Source organism: Monopterus albus, unplaced genomic scaffold (genome assembly GCF_001952655.1).
Source record: "Monopterus albus unplaced genomic scaffold, M_albus_1.0 scaffold555.1, whole genome shotgun sequence".
Classification (NCBI taxonomy): domain Eukaryota; kingdom Metazoa; phylum Chordata; class Actinopteri; order Synbranchiformes; family Synbranchidae; genus Monopterus; species Monopterus albus.
In genome coordinates, this window is record NW_018128435.1 from 58,754 (window position 1) to 76,154 (window position 17,401).

The 17,401-nt window shown below is 41.2% G+C and overlaps 1 protein-coding gene across 1 annotated transcript in view; it reads right to left on the reverse strand.

The window, feature by feature from the left end:
• LOC109953151 (ubiquitin carboxyl-terminal hydrolase 32-like) overlaps positions 1 to 17,401 on the reverse strand; it is an 85,008-nt gene that overhangs the window by 55,638 nt on the left and 11,969 nt on the right. The window contains 2 exon segments of the mRNA XM_020588564.1: positions 1,934 to 2,039; positions 8,351 to 8,478. Of these exon segments, the coding sequence (XP_020444220.1) occupies positions 1,934 to 2,039; positions 8,351 to 8,478 (234 nt within the window).

Below are 17,401 nucleotides of genomic sequence, written 5' to 3' on the forward strand. Positions count from 1 at the left end.
CTTGTGGCTGTCAGTCCTCTCCACCTCAGTCCCTTTGATGGTCAGAGGCAGCAGAGGGGAGGGGTTCTTCCTGAAGTGTATTATTATATCTTTTGTCTTGTTTATATTGAGGATGAGGTCATTATGCTCTCCATAAACCAGAATGTCGGTCACCAAGCTTCTGTAACCCAACTCGCCCCCCACGGCTCCCATGCTGTCATCAGCATATTTAACGATGATGGTGTTGTCATGGTTGGAGACAACGTCATGAGTGTACAAGGTGAAGAATTTGGGGCTGAGACATCAGCCCTGCGGTGAGCTTGTGCTGATTGTGAGCTCAGCAGACACCTGGCCTCCCATTCTGACCACTTGTGGTCTTTCAGTCAGGAAGTCCAGAATCCAGTCACAGGTGGGAGTTGGGACACTGCGGTCTGTCATCTTCCCAATCAGCCTGCCCGGGCGAATGGTGTTGAATGCAGAACTATAATCCAGGAAGAGCATCCTAGCATACTTACTGCTGTTGTCCAGTTGTTTCAGGTTATAGAATAAAGCCAGAGCCGTTGCATTGTCCACTGATCTGTTGGGGTGGTAGGCAAACTGGAGGGGGTCTACAGTGTCCGGGACCATGTGGTTAACGTTTGTGAAGACCCGTTGCTCTAAGCAACCAGCTGATCTCATTCATATGGGTTCATATATAAATACAACTAAGTATCATCTGCATAGCAATAGAAATTTCAGAATCAGGCTGTTGCCACTGTGGCAGTGTAGAGGAGAGTCATTATTGCAGCCATAGCTTTTCCAATTTCCTCTGCTGCCTCTGTGGGGAGAGAGTGAGGAGGTGGACACAGAGAGAAGCGCTACGCTGTTGATCGCCATGGCTGCCTGGGATGCACACATGTGGATATGGTCTGAGAGGCGGGCGGTGACTTGGTCCTGTAAGAGCGGAGGAGTCGTCATCCACCAAGAGATAGTCACCTCAGTTTGCCCAACTGCCGTCATCATCAGGGTCACGCTCTCTGACAGCTGCGAACGCCTCGGCCTGACGCTGCTTCTCCACCACAGGCAAGCAAGCACAGAAAGGGCAAGCGGCCCGGGTGCCAGCAGGCCTCGCAGCGGGGGTGTGGGTTGCCGGGCATGATGAGGCCCGTATCACAGCCTTGGCAAACGGTGGTGGTGGTGCAGCGCTGAAGTCCAGCGTTTGAAGATTTTTAGACAGCTCTTTAGACAGCTGAAGAAAAAGAGGGTCACACTCAGGTCACACTGGCATTTATGCCACAACAGTGGACCTGATTGGAGACAGCCCAGTGCAGGGCACAGGGTGTGAAAGAAATCTCTTCAGGACTGTGCATACAGGAGGGATAAACCCAACAGCAACAGCTATACAAAATAGAACTTACTGTATTTACACTTATCCTTGGTTAGCAGCTTCAAATAGGATTTGATGTCGCCAGCTCTGGCCCCAGGAATACATTTGACTATGGCCGCTGGTGTCTCTAGCTTCACGTTTCTGACTATGGAGTCACCAACTACCAGAGTTGTCTTCTCAACGGTGAGTATGATTACTGCAGGAACAGGAAACTTATGGATCTCCCAACATAAGCCATGTGGGAAATAAGACCATGTTGATGTTCGAAATGCAGACAGCTGACCGAGCTCTCTGAATGGCCAGAAACCGAACTGACCGTCTTATAGCCAGATCTTTGTTCAATCAGGAGCTTAAGAGGCGATCCCCTTTAAACTTCACATGCAACGACAACTAATCTGGCAGATGTTTGGCCAACTTGGTCCCTTAATACCTTACATTCTTCTTTTTCAAAGACATTTCAAAGATTGATATTGACAGGAAACATCCATAAACTGTATATAGACAGGCAATTATACAGATAATTAGGGGACAACATGAAACCAACACAATGCCTCAAGACAGACTATTAATTCGTGATAAACGACTTACACTTGGTCTTCTCCTCATTACGTCCTCTGGTCAGAAGCACCAGACCCACAATCAAATTATTGAAGTGCAGCCCTTTAGATGAGCCTCCGAATGAGGTGTAGATAACCTATAACACACAAAACAGCAGACTATGAAAAACACAGATGACTTCACACTCACCTTGTGTTCACACCGTTTTCGTCATGATCAACAATTTAGCAGAAGTCAATCAAACTGTGTCAACATGTGAATGAGCGTCAAGCTTGTTGGCTCAGAGCAGAATTGACCAAAGTCATCCACTGTCACAAGTGAGTTTGACTACATCTTTCTCTCATTTCCATGTCAACCGACTGTAGTTCACAAACAATAACATGGAACATGTTAAAGACAACCTCTGTGAAAAGTATAAAACATTTGAGAAACGCATTATGAAGTACTGACTGTGCGAGGCTGTGTCCCATTTCCCAAAGAGAATTTACACTTTGACAGCATAACAGCGGGCACACTGACAGAGGAGCTGTGGCACAGCATATCAAACTGTTTGTGGGTCCACATGTGCATTAAGAAATTATGTTCTGGTTCAAGCATAATCTCTTTCAGTCTTTATTTCATCTTCCAACCCACACACATGAGCAACTATGTAACCTATAGTTACTGAAATTACGGACAGGAATTTTATTTAAAGAGTAAAGGAATAAAGATAAAACTAATCTGAGCCTCAACACGAACAAGACGAAGGAGATGATAGTGGACATGAGGAAGGAGAGGAGATCTCATCAGCCACTGTTCATCCGGGGGTTCGAAGTGGAGAGGGTGAGCAGCTTCCACATCAGTGAGGACCTCACTTGGACACTTACCACCACACAGCTGGTCAAGAAGGCCCAACGGCAGCAGTACTTCCTGAGGAGGTTTGGCATGTTGCCTAGGATCCTTTGCAACTTCTACAGCTGCATCGTCGAGAGCATCTTGACCAGCTGCATCACTGTCTGGTATGGCAGCACAACTGCTATGGACCGCAAGCGCCTGCAGAGAGTGGTAAAGAAGATCACCAGGACTCCACTGCCCTCTCTGCGGAGAATTTACCATGGCAGGGTGCATAGAAAGCTGCCTCCATCCTATAAAAGTTCATGCTATACGTACAACCAAAAAAAGATTTTGTATTTCTATAAGTGGGGTCAAATTATGGAATAATTTAACTGTGGACATGAAAAACAGTACTACAATTGAGGAATTTAAATATAAATATAAATGTATGTGTTATACAAGATATATGCAAGAATAAGATTTATTCGAGAAGGCATTAAGGAAACACTCTGTTTTATCTATGTAGAGATACTGCTTGCAGCCAATGATGCATGAAATTTTGTATAATATGATGTCATGGGGTAGGACTGGATAAGTCTGACTTCTTCCTACTCCATTCAAACATGTAATATGTGTAAGCAAACTGATTTTGGATTAGCATTGGTTGGATATGTGTAATTATGTGTGTTGTTGTCATTTGTTCATTTGTTCTGTTCTGCATGTTTGAAAGAATAAAATCAATCAATCAATCATTCAATCCTCAAGGACCCCACCCACCCTCAGCACAGACTGTTCATACCCCGACTCTCCGGTCAGAGGCTCAGGAGTGTGAAATGCAGGACTTCTAGACTGAAAAGCTCTTTTTTTCTGACTGCCATCAAACTCCTAAACAGCTGACTCAGGATCTACCGCATGTGATTCAATCTGTACTGTTTACATACTCATTTTGCACATGCATAATTGTACACTTACTGCTGAGTATTTGCACTCCACAGCTCCCACATAGCATATATTCTCTCTGCATTATATTGTGTTCTTGTATTTTTATTTGCTTCCTTCACTTGCTGCTTTAAAGTGCCTTAGATTTGTGATTTTACTGCATATTTGTGTTATTGCTCATCTACTTTATACTTCACTTGTATTGTGTGGCATTCATGTGGACGGCAAAGTAAGAATTTCATTGTACAGGGAAACACGTTTCCTAACTGTGCATGTGACAAATAAACACTTTGACCTTTGAGTAAAGGGAGCAAAAGAAGGATGGACAATGACAGTGTGGGCAAGCCAAAAAAAAAGCAGATTTTAAAAAACAGCAGCAGATAATGCAGATGTGTGAGCTGACCCTACACCAGGAGGCCATTAAGTGTATTCTGACTGCACATCTGTTAAGCCACGTGTCAAACTCAAGGCTCGTAGGCCACATCTCGCCCAGCATACAATTACATCCGGCCCGCGAGATCATTTTATATATCTTTTTTTAATGGCCCGGCGATATGACGTGCTGATAACACACACACTACAAATTCCAGAGGAGAAAATCAGCCCGGACATTTACCGAGGGAGAGTTTCTGAAGAGCTGCATGATGAAAGTGTGCGACGTCTTGTGTCCAGACAAAAAGCAGGTGTTTGCAAATGTAAGCCTTAGCAGAAATACGGTTGCTGATTTTAAGTTAAAGGTCATTTATTTTGGAATAATATTGTATCCTGTCTATTTCAATTCATATTTATGTTCAAAAAAGGTTTAGTTTTAGTCTGTTCAATAAATTTTTATCCTGTTCGGCCCGCAACCTATGCTTTGAGTTTTGGCCCCCTGTGCGATTGAGTTTAACACCCCTGTGTTAAGCCAACAAGAACCAGTCCAGTTTTTTATAAAGAATTGTAAAAGTATGTTAAGATGCAGATACTCCAATATGGTGATAGTGTCTACAGAAATACTTAACTTGGATGTCTGAGCTTGACTGTGCAGAATTATGCAGATGTGCATAGTCTGACATTATAAAAATGTTTTCACATTCACCTGCTGAAAAGGTTTGTGTTAACCTTACAGTCCAGTTGCAACATGTGCATACAGGATGATTTTGTGACATCACAACTACAGTGAAAGCCAATCATGTGCCAGCAAGAAACTTACACAAATATGACGTATAAACTTGAAGACTCCAAGTCACATACACAGAGAATGGAGTTTTTGTAGATCAAATATAATAAAATATTTGCATATTTTTTTCAATAAAAAAATGTGTTGATGTCATTTAAGAGGAGTAGAAGACAGTCTAGAACTAAATCAGTTCTCAATTGTAAAATATGAGATAAGGCCGTTTCTGATACAGCCCATTACATTTCACATTGGATTTTAAAAGTATTTATAGAGCAGTATGTCTGCTATGCATGTCAGCCATGGAGAGGAGACTCTGCAGTCAGTGAGTTAATGTAGTGGGGCCATGTACAAGTACAAACCAGGTAGCCCTGGCTCTGGAGCTCTATGTCTCTGACGAGCAGTCACCGGCCACATCAACCTGACCAGTGTTTGATTGTTTGTTGTGTCCTGTTGCTTTCCTTCTTTTCTCTCTCACCCCAACCAGTCCAGGCAGAAGGCCGCCCACCAAGAGCTGGGGTCTGTCAGAGGTTTCTTCCGTTAAAGGGAGTTTTTCCTCCCCACTGTCGTTCCTCCCTACTGTCGCCAAGTGCTTGCTCAATGGGGATTTGTTGGATTTTCCCTCTGTAATAATAGTGATAAGAGTAAGGTCTAGACCTTACTTTGCAAAGTGTCCTGAGATGACTTCTGTTGTGATTTGGCGCTATACAAATAAAATGTGATTTCTTATCAGTGGGTCACACCCAGCAGAGCAGCTTCACTTATGGTTTAAAAACAACTAAGTAGTGTGCCATACTGTGCATTCAAATTTCTTAACCCACCACCCTGCTACATTCATACCACATATATCATATCATGATAATATCATATAATATAATTATAAATAGCAAAGTATCCATCCATTATCTATATCACTTATCCAGAATAGGGCTGACATGTAGACAAACAACCACATGTACTCACACTCACTCCTATGGATGATTTAGAGACACCATTCAACCTAAGCTGCATGTCTTTGAACTGTGGGAGGAAACCGGAGTACCCAGAGAGAACCCACACAAGCACAGCCAGAACATGCAAACTCTGCACAGAAAGTCCCCGGGTCAGCAGGGGCTCAAACCTGGAACCTTCTTGCTGTGAGGAGACAATGCTATTCACTGCATGACCATGTCACTCAGCAAAGTATCAGCAAATTTAATTATTCTAATGATTCCCCCACAGTAAAATGGGATTAAACTCCAGTGTGCTGGTTGTCATTCATTCTGCATACTGCAAATTATATGTCCAAAACACACCTATGGAGGGTGAATTTTTTAAGGGTGATAGCAAACGTGTCTTACTCGCTCCGTGCACATGTCTCTTCCTCTTCCAGCATTATATACACTTCATCAAGCCACATAAAAGTCCACTTCCGCAATAATTGCAAGAATGACATCTTGGTTTAATTTAACGGCTCAAAAACAAACATAGCAAAATTCCACAAGTCATAACATAATAGGACATAATAATAATAAGACTTGAATACTGTCAAAAAGAAACATGTTACGGACGTACGGTAAGAAAACCATGCGCTTCCAAAACCTTTCAGAATCTTTTTCAAAACAAACTAAGCCAAATGTCATGCACTGCTTACATACAACAGACAGGCATTGCTGGATATCACCAACTCACTAAGCCACTAGGAATTTACTGGTTTCATACCACCGGAGCTACAAGCCATCGTCTACTCCAGCAACAACAACAACAACGACCGCCATTACCCAGCCTCTTCCTAGTTAACGCAGTGTCTCTGGAAAACAAACTGGACGAGCTAAGAGCTAGGATTTGCTGCATTGCTGCTTAAAGTGCCTTAGATTTTGTCTTACTTATTTATCTACTTTATATTTCATTTGTATTTTGTGGCATTCGTGTGGACGGCAAAGTAAGAATTTCACTGTACAGGGAAACACGTTTCCTACTGTGCATATGACAAATAAACACTTTGAACTTGTACTGAGCGTGACTCTCAAAGCCACAGTACACAATTAAGAACATTACTGAACACTATAGTAATAACCATTATTCCAAAAATCAAATAATGACTGGTCAATATTAACATTAATCTTTCAATTTTCAACACCTAACTGAAAATATAAAGTGGCACTAAGCTCTAGAAAATAGCCCAACTGATGGGATTACAATCAAATTTGAGCTGATTCCTCTTTGAAACACTAATTCTATTTGTAACCAGTGCATAAAAGAATTCTGTATCCCCTCTAAATGACAATAGCTGAACACAAACATACACTGAAAAAAAGAACACATTTACCCTCGAGATATATCTGGTTTTTGAATGGCTACAGAGATTTCTGCCCATTTAAAAGAACATCTGCTTCTTGACTGATTAGGCTCAAACTTTCTTTGCACAGTCAGACTGTGCTGCAGCCATGTTTCTGAGACCAGTGGTAACCTTACATCTGGGCCACTGTCACTGCAGTAACTGATGCAAATGGAGAAGGAGGAGGAGTCTACAGCTGTTTGGTTAACAGAGGTAACCAACAAGTGCTACAAAGGTAGGCAGTGGCATAATGGCTTAAAGAGAGCTGCCATGTCTCCGCAAAAGTCAGAAGACTGTCACGCTTTGATGGACATAGCATTACCTGGAAAAACAGCAGAGCTGCTGCATCACAAGGGTAAAAGCCACAGAATTAATGAGTGAGGTGACTGTTTACACTGTCCTAGTATCTAAGATCTGTCTGATTCAGCTCAACGGTTGACAGTGACTGACTGATAACACTGCACATGCAGTAACTAAGCATGACATCATGTCTGGGAAAAATTTGAGAAATGGGTCATGCATATAAGTATTTGCTTTAAAAAAAAAACCCATCATAGCTCAGTGCAATTCAGGACCGGAATGTATTTTAAAGAATTATTTTCATTTTTGCTACCACCTTTTTGTATAAGCACTGGCACACTGGGTAACACTGATCCCTTGTGGTCCTATGTCCAGACCCATCCTGCTCTTTCAACAGAAAAATTCAAAAATTAAGGGAGTAATGATGCCTTTTCATGGGACATAAGTCCTCTAGTGATAGTTGGGGGTTAAACAATTAGAGGAAGACTACAGATCAAAGAAGAGGTATTATCAGTTCTTTTCAGTTTATCAAGGAGTCAGCCACAGAACTTAGTCGTAGTTCTTCTCTGGATGTATGGCTTTCATTAAGGGTGGAGGCCACAAGAGCACTCCAGGCAAAAATGGCTGCTGTGACTGAACCCAGTTATCACCCCAGCACCGTGGCCTCTGTTAAGAACCCTAGGCCAATAGTGATCTCTATGTCCCACAGCACCCATAGTCAAAGTCTTCACCAATTTCTTCTCAAGTTAAAGGGTTACTCACTTGCACAAAAAGTGCTCTATGATGGGCTTATACTTGAGAAGGGATACACCATCTATATCTCATTTGTCCCTGAGAGCACTGCAAAGACTACTTTAACCTGAATTACTTGGATGGCAGTTTACTGTACCCATGAATTTGTATTGACTGAACTGTTGCTCACCTCTGCAACTTTAGGGGGAACTCCATCTCCCAGCACTTCCCTGTAGAAGCACTGCTGGGTCATGTAATAGGAGAGGCCGCTGGTTCTCTTGAAGGCATCCTTTAGCCGTTTCAGCTCCACATCGGTGACTGTAAAGACACAGAGATTATTCATTCAGAGGTCTTCAACAACTGTTCAGAAAACCTGCAGTTTGATCTGCAATTGTGTGTGCTCTCAGTGTGATCTCACTGTAAAAAAAAAAAAACATAGTTAAAAAAAACACTGCTTAAATTAAATGTATCGTGAGTAGGGCTGTCAAAGTTAACGTAATAACAACAAGGTAACGCAAATTCCTCCTAACACCACAAATATTTTTAATGTGCAATTAATAGACACACATTCTGTGATTATGACCCTCGGTCCGCCCTGTAGTTTGGGAAACCAGGAAGCAACACAGCAGCAGAAATGTATAAAGAAAAGGGGCTTCTGAATGGGAAGTTCAGCTTCAAGCTTGCAGGCTGATTAACACTGTGGAGGACGAGGGTCTGCTTGAAGTCCATTCCAAAGACGGCACATATGAATTGCCTTTGAGAGCCACCGCTGTAACCAAGATACACAACTTGTATGAAGATGAGAAAGCTAAAGTGGAAGAGGCGCTGGGGCCGACAAACACGGTTGCGCTCATCGGAGACTACTGGACTTCTCTCATTGATCACAGTTACCTCAGGGTAACCTTTAAGGTACATTTAGAACAAGTGGTGGAAGAAGTACTTAGATCCTTTACTTAAAGTAAAAGCAGCAATACAACTGTCTAAAAATATACTCTGTTACAAGTAAAAGTCCTGCAAAAGTTGCTTAAGTACAAAAGTAACACAAAGTATTAAAAGCAGTCATTATGCTGAATGGCACACTTCACATTCCTGTATATCATATTACTGTATTATAATTGCTGATGCATTATTGTGTATATCACATTTAATGTTGCAGCTGGTAAACGAGGAGCTAGTTTTGATGAGCTTATATGCATTTAATTTGAAGTACTGCAGGGTAGCTTGTGAATTTTCCACCATAGATCAATGAGGTCTTATAATTATCTTTTGTATTCATCTGGTTATGAAAAGTAACTAAAGTTATAAAATAGATGTGGTGGAGTAAAAAGTACAATATTTGCCTCTAAAATGTAGTGAAGTCAAAGTAATAAAATAACAGAAAATAAAATACCAACTGGTATGAGTCTGGATATAAAAGTACCAATACCTCAAAAGTGTACTTAAGTACAGTACTTGAGTAAATTGGTTAAGTTACTTTCCACCACTTTAGAACACATAAAAAATGTGGGATTAAATGGGAGTTAACTATGGACAAGCATGTGATTAAATATTTTAATCGATTGACAGCACTAATCATGAGAACATATAAAAAACTAATAATCCATCTGTATTTAAATTTAAATCATGAGGATGTCAGGATACCAAAAACTCGTAGTACTATATTGTCAAAATAAAAAGTATATTGAGTTAGGCTGAGCGGAGTCAGGAGCACAGCTCCCCGTTAATCCAGCACAAACACCTGTCAAGTCCTAATGCCCAGAGGTAGTTTGTTTATTTGTAAGGATAATGCTGTGTGTCTTATTTTTCTGCTCTGGTTTCTTCAGAAATTCTAACACACTCATTCATTAAATTACCCAAAGTGATGAGCGCAGAACTTCAGTTTTATTATACAAAGATCAAATGAGGGGGAAAAAAGGTCACTAAAATTAAACTACTGCTGTTTCCATTGCTGTACTGTCCACTTTGAATTCTGTCACACTCCGAAGCCTTCTAACTTGTTATAGAGAGAGAACAGTGAAAAATAGAAATACAATTTAATACACTGCAAACTGAACAGCAGTAAATAGCAGACACCTTACTTATAAATGCTAATGTTTTGTTGATACTTGTTAGTGTGTCCACCAACTTCTATGATCATTTGAGAGACTGGAACTATATTGTAGTTTAATGTAGAAACAGAGACCCCCTCCTCTCATTTTCCCAGACAGTTCCATTACGCGATCAGCTCTGTACTTCTGGAAGCCCGGTACTTGAATTGCTTTGTTCGAGATGGAGTCGCTGAGCCAAGTCTCCGTGAAGCATAAAGCAGCAGAGAGTGCGAAGTCAGAGTTAATCCTGTTGACAAGAATGAGTTCATTCGCTAGGTGGATAGACGGGAGTGGAGTTCAGGTCCCTCTCTGGCGTAAACTGACAAGCGCTCCTGCCTGCTTCCCTCGACGGCGTTTTCTTCAGCTCCCGTAGAATGCCACTCCGCCTTCAATCAGAATGTCCACACAGCATTCCTCATTCACAACGGTCGGAGAAAGGTAGTTTAGTGTGAGTTGTCTGATGTTTAGCAATTCCCTGGTGAAAGTAATCCAGGATGGGTTGCAAAAGACCGAGGAAATGAAGAAAAACAACACACACAAGAGAGCACAAGTACGCAAGGCAGGCAGCCACAGCTGTTGGCGCCGTCTTGTACGCAAGGCAGGCAGCCACAGCTGTCGGCGCCATCTTAACATGTAATATGTAATGTGTTATAAAACATTTATTATATGCCTGTATACTGCTTATAAACACAAAAGGAGGACTTAAGCTGCTCTTAAACAAAATCATGCCATGCTTAGGTTACTGACATCTAGTCAAACTATTCTGACACCAGCCTGTAGAGGGCATCAGAGCCCATATGCCTCCAGGTTTAAACAGCAGTTTACCCACCTGGTGGAGCCATGCACACCTCCCACACACCCACAGCAATGTCCAGCATGTTGGGTAGACACACATTACAAATATGCACTGTACTGTAATGACATAACTGCAAAAAGTAAAAGTTGTGACTGTAAAAATACACTAAATATCAAATGTGGCACAGTAGGAGCATACTGAGCAGCAGCTGTTTCACTATTAACTGGATAGATAACCGGATGTAGGAATGCACTGGGAATTTAAACTCTAGCTTCTTTAACCACTTCTCTTTACCAGTTTCATTACTTTAAGTGAAAGGGATAATAAATTAGAGAAAATGAGTAGTGAAAGTAAGAGCTGCCTGGGGTCAGCAGGAGTAATGGACTTGATAAACACTTTTATCTCCCATATGCTACACAACAGCAAACTGAGTGTAACGCAGTCAACAACTGATGGCAGGGTTAAAAAAAAAGGACCCTCACATTGCTAATACACACACACACACACACACACAATAGCCCCTTCAGTCCAGATCTTTTAAAAGGCATTTTTTGGTTTGCCTGGTGTCATTTCTTCCCCCACAGTAACATGTAGTAATCTGACACACAGTTTCACTTTAACTTCAGTTTTTTAAAGGGTTCAACATTTTAGTAAATACTCTTACTCGAAGCAGAAGTACAGAAACTGAAGTGTACAAACACCAAGGTTTTATTGGGAGGTAATATACAGAGCTATTTCAGTGACTTCCTGGAATCCTGGAGTTCCCGCCAGTGCCTGGCACTCTCTCAGTGACAAGAAGATTGAAGGAAATCATTGCACTCAGTAACTGCAGAAGTAACCATGCACATTACCATGTAGCATTTCTAAACCTCAATTCTGCACACAGTACACACTCATACAAGGTGGTAATCAATGACCTTACAGGTGCTACCAGGTGGATCTGGATGGCTTTGGACAGCACTAGACAGTGTAACCATTTCCAGTTTGCATGCTAACATCTGCTGGCTCTAGGTTCATATTTAGTGTATAAGCAGTGGTGCTGACATCTAACTCTTAGTAAGAAAGCAAGTAAGCAATTTTCCCAAAATGTTGAACTATTCCTTTCATAAATGAATTAACATATGATTTTGTATTTGTTTTTTAATTTGGAAAGATGTACTGGTGATGACAGGCCCACAGAGCGGTCAGTCCAGTGACTGACCAGACAAGCTTTTTATGGTGCAATATAAATTACAATGCATGCCTATAGTCATATCACATCAGTCACCACATTGTATTGTTTTGCACAGGTTCTTTAAATTCTCTGTGGGCTCATTAGATGCAAGCAATAAAAACAGCTTTCTTTCCAAAGTTCAAGTCCAACATAATTCTGTTTGGGCCTCTAAAGAGACAGATGAGAATGGTTATGTGCTTAATAAACACTTGCATAACTAGGAGAGAGGGTACTGCTCACATGGCTATAGAGAGAGGACTGAATTACAGGGAGTGATTGTAGCAACAGAGGATGGCTCCCTGGGAGAAAAATTAACCATAAAAAACTAATTGGAAAAGTCAGAGCCAAAGTCAAAGGACCATTTTAAATCAAGGCTGACCAGCCTAGTGCTGAGGACATGCTGTTAATATCGAAGGAAAATCTGCAATGCAGTAGAATGAGAATGGACAGATTCTGTGGTTGACGTATCCAGTATTTCAGGCACAAGTTTTTGCTCAAGAGTATTTTTCTTACTTGTGTAGTAACAGCATATAACAACACATCATCTCTGGATGTCCTGAAATACCATGCACAACAGGAAGCCAGGATGCCTATAAAATCTATGTCCAGTCCTGTCCAGACACACAGCTACAGCTACAGCAGCTGTCTACAGCCCCATTTCCATCGCCTGGTACCGGCTCAACTTGACTCGACTCTGCCCAACTCTACTTGCTTTTGGTACCAGCTGCTTTGTTTTCCAATGCAGATGGTCCCCCTGCAGTGTAGCTGGTTGCCATAGCAACGCTGCAGGAAACTTCCATGAAGTCAGTGGTCCACTGTGGCAGGGCAGGCTCAAAGCTGTTATGATTTTCATCCTTGGGACTATTATTATGCTTTTTTTTTATTAAGTTATGATAGCTTTTCAGGGGAGAAAATAACCACCTAGTTTTTGAATATGTGGTCAAGCTTTACAAGTAATTACAAATTTGCTCTGACATTTTTGGAGATGTGATGACCTGCTAATGTGCCAGCTAGCGCATATTATATGGTAACGGTAACTGTCAGTGGGCAGCAGCAGTTAGCACTGTTGCCTCACAGCAAGAAGGTTCTCCCTGTGCCTGCGTGGGTTCTCTCTGGGTACTCCGGCTTCCTCCCACAGTTCAAAGACATGCAGCTTAGGTTGACTGGTGACTAAATTGCCCGTAGGAGTAAGCAGGAGTGCACATGTGTGTCTGTCTTCAAGTGTCAGCTGGTGGACCCCACCTCTCACCTAATGTTAGCTGGGGCTGGCTACAGCCCCTCTGTAACCCTATTCAGGAATAAGCAGCATAGATAATGGATGGATGGAACTGTTACCATAAATTTTACCCTCATGAGGGAGAAGTGCCAGCTACTATTATGAACAAATTAAGAACGAGCGACTGGTTTCATCACATGTAAACATCTGGGTTCATCAGCGGCATGATGGCCACATAGTAGTGACAAATTTCTGACCATTCAGTAATCTGCAGTGTTTACACGTCACCCTTTGGTATTGCCTCAGCTCGCTTGGAACCTCATCGGAGGTGACACTAGAAATAGTACCAGGTACTTTTGCTTTTGTCATAATAAAGTGGAAATCTTCATGTTTTGGACTGGTAATCAAACCATGTGATGACATCACTTTAGACTGCAGGGAAATTGTAATGGTTTTATTTAAATTCTGACAACATTTTAAAGACCAAATGATTAATAAAAATCAAATTTGGCTACTGACCCAATGTTGAAAAAAAAAAACAGCACTTTTACATCTTTAACAAAATAACCCAGACTTCTCAACTACTACTTAAGATCAACATGAAGAAAAGAAGGGCATTGCTTAAACAACATACAATCTAAAGCAAATATAACTTACATTTAAATACAGACTCAGAATAAGCGAGTCCCCAGTTTGTGTCCAAGTCTCTCGTCTTTTTCCAGTCATTTCTCTTTCTTTCCCTCCGCCATCAGACTCCTAAACAGCTGAGGAGTTTATTACCAGGAAATGTGTCGTGTACTGTCGAATTGTATTGTTTACATTCTCAGTTTGCACATGCATAATTGCACATTGACTGTTGACTGCTGCACATGCTGCTCCCATGCAGCATACATTCTCTTATTATATTCATTGTACAGGGAAACACGTTTCCTAACTGTGCATATGACAAATAAACACTTTGACCTACTCTCTCTGTAACAAAGGCTTAAACATGCCCCCAAAAATATACCAAAAAAAAGTATTCAAAAAGATTATTAAAATTAATTCATAACTGTGAGTGAAGTTACAAGTTTATGAAGAGGTGCTGGGTGAAAATGTTTAATGTGAGTGAATCTGGAATCCCTGATAATGATGGAGCGTAAGCTGTGTTGATGATGGCCTTTTGACTAGAATGTTCACATATGTATTCACGTTCTTTCACTCTATCACATGGAATACATTTATCTTTTGGCATCTGCAGAGTCTTTTTGTTGTTTAGGCAGAGTGCAGGCAGTCTTTGTGTGTGGGACTTGTCAGCTGAGTGCTGCCAAAAACATCATCTTTGGAAAGGCCTGGATTCGAGAGTGCAAACCCTGCAGCAATGTTTGTCCATTAGCTACTGTACCTGTTATACAGTAAGAGTTATAAAATTATTCAGAGAAAAGGAACAAAGGCATTTCTCTACAAAAACAATATTGTTTGGCATACACATTTGGTTTTATCAACTGCATCTGTACACACTAACCAATATTATATGCCCCCTCAAAGTTGACTACTTTACCAGTGACACTGTCCAATGCATGAATAAATTAAGGTCCAAATATAATACTTAATAAAACTCTCACCCAGAACAAGGAAAAAAGGACAACAAAACCCACTAGGAGAAGCCACATAAAATGTGTGATTTTTACTTTATTGGCCGCGTTTTCAAACATCATAGTCTACTTCAACAAGAGAAAAGACATCAATGGTCACAATGATATGGCTTGTTTTGCATATGTGCACCTGGTTTGTTTGCCCATCTCCACAGCACAGCCATTTATCTTACGTTTCTGCAATATGTCAATAAGGAATCATATACACACACACACACACACACACACAGTATATATAAAGAAAAGAAGGAATAGTCTGACTGAACAGCCGAATCCAAGTCGACTGACAAAATTCTTAGGTACAGCCCTACTAGGATTACACCACGTTTGATCTTACGGAAGTGCTTTAAACTGGTCTGCTTGCTGGCACTACACATCAGTTTCCACATATTTAGCCAATTAAGCTCCACTTGTGATATCTCATCTAGCTCACTTTTTCTCAGACTGGGTGCTCTGTGCAGCTCTGACACTGTAAGACCTTTGCCCAGCATCAAGCAATATTGCAAGCACTTCTAGTGAAACAGTAAAGCACAGCATTTTTGTTGCTAGTTAGTTAGATAAGATGATGAGTGGGCAGAATCTAGCTTAGTGTAGATTCAGATTGTGTTTGGCACTGGTCTAAGATGCAAATCTTTCATTGTGCCTTTGGTTACACTGGCCACCTGTCCAGCTGGTGGGTCTCATCTCATACATCTGGTGGGTCTCATCTCATACATCTGGCTTTTTGATGCAGCAAGGCCACAGAACTAGAGCCAGACTCATACCAGTTGGAAAAAATAGCAGGACGTCTTCCTTCCAATAACATCTGCCTCACTACATCAAGCTGTTGAGGGGATTCACATCAAAGTCAGTGCACACATCCATCATGTTTTCTGGATTTTTATTCAGCAAAAAGACGGAGCAGTAAGTGACCATCTAAACCAATAGTTCCCAACCTTTACTGTTTGTGAACCCTTAAATGAATACTAAGTTGTAAGAGTTTGTCCCTGGCTCTGCCTACGGCGACCAATACGACAAAAAGGACATACAAATAGCAAAGAGTAGAAGAAGAACTGAAAACGTAAGTGTTATTGTCTTCTATTATCAGGTCTCAACCCCCATGTTAGGGACCACAGGTAAACACCAAACAGTACTGCAACACTGCAGTACCGTACTGGAAAGACCAAGTGACTCCTGACAAAATATTTCAGTTAGAACTAAAACTATTTGTGATTTATTCACTACTACTCAATCAACAGACTATCAACATTTCTGATGATACATAGCCCCATAGTCTTTTAATCATTAATTTATTAAGCAAAACACTCAGTGTCCTCAGATCCAAGCCTCTCAAATCTGAGGATTTTCTGCTCTTGTTTTAGATCTATGTAAATTTATCCTTTGTTTTGGACTGCTCTTCATTTAAAAATAGATATCTGAATACTTCAGCTTCTTTTTCTTGCCAGAGCTCCCTTGGAAGAGAAGCTGTAAATCACAATGGGCCTTCCCTGGTAAAATAAAGGTTATAGGTTGAAAAAACAGGATTTAGGAAACTGAAGATCAGTTTTCAATATTTTCTGTTATTTTCTTAGACTAAATGATTAACTGATTAATCCAAAAAAAATGTATGAACCAATATAAAAACTAATTTTGCTTTCAACCATTAGACTAAATATACTGTAGGTTACCATGATGACACTTTAAATTCATACAATTGGCCCTTTTCACATGATGTCACACAGCGGCCATTGTTCCTCTGCTGGGTGTATCCTCACTTCTGCTTGTCAGTATAATCATTGAGCTCATACAGTATAAAGCAGCCGCCACAGACATTAATGAATTATGTTTAAAGTCCGCATGGCATGCTCATTTTGCTTGTTTCTAGCTATTTGTTTAATCAGTTTGACCTCCTACCCTCTGGGAGGTGCTTCAGGAGCCTCCGGACCAAAACCAGTAGACTCAGAAACAGCTTCTTCCCCACAGCTGTCTCCTTACTGAACTCTGTCCCCTGTTGACCCCCCCACTGCTTCCTCTATACCAGTGGTCCCCAACCTTTTTATCACTGCGGACCGGTACGTATATTGTTAATATAATAATAAATCTCAGAGTATTCGGTCATGACTTTAATCCTGAACACCGGCAGAGTTGTTGTCTCGAACATACTTTTAAGGCCGCCGTCATTTGCGATCTCCAGCAGTTGATCTTCTTGCACAGACCTGCTGGATTCACCTGGTTTGTTGACAAATGGGTTGCGGATCCATTCCTTGGCAGTTCGTGGGTCCTTTGTGGTTGGGAAGTAGCGCTCGAACTCTTTTA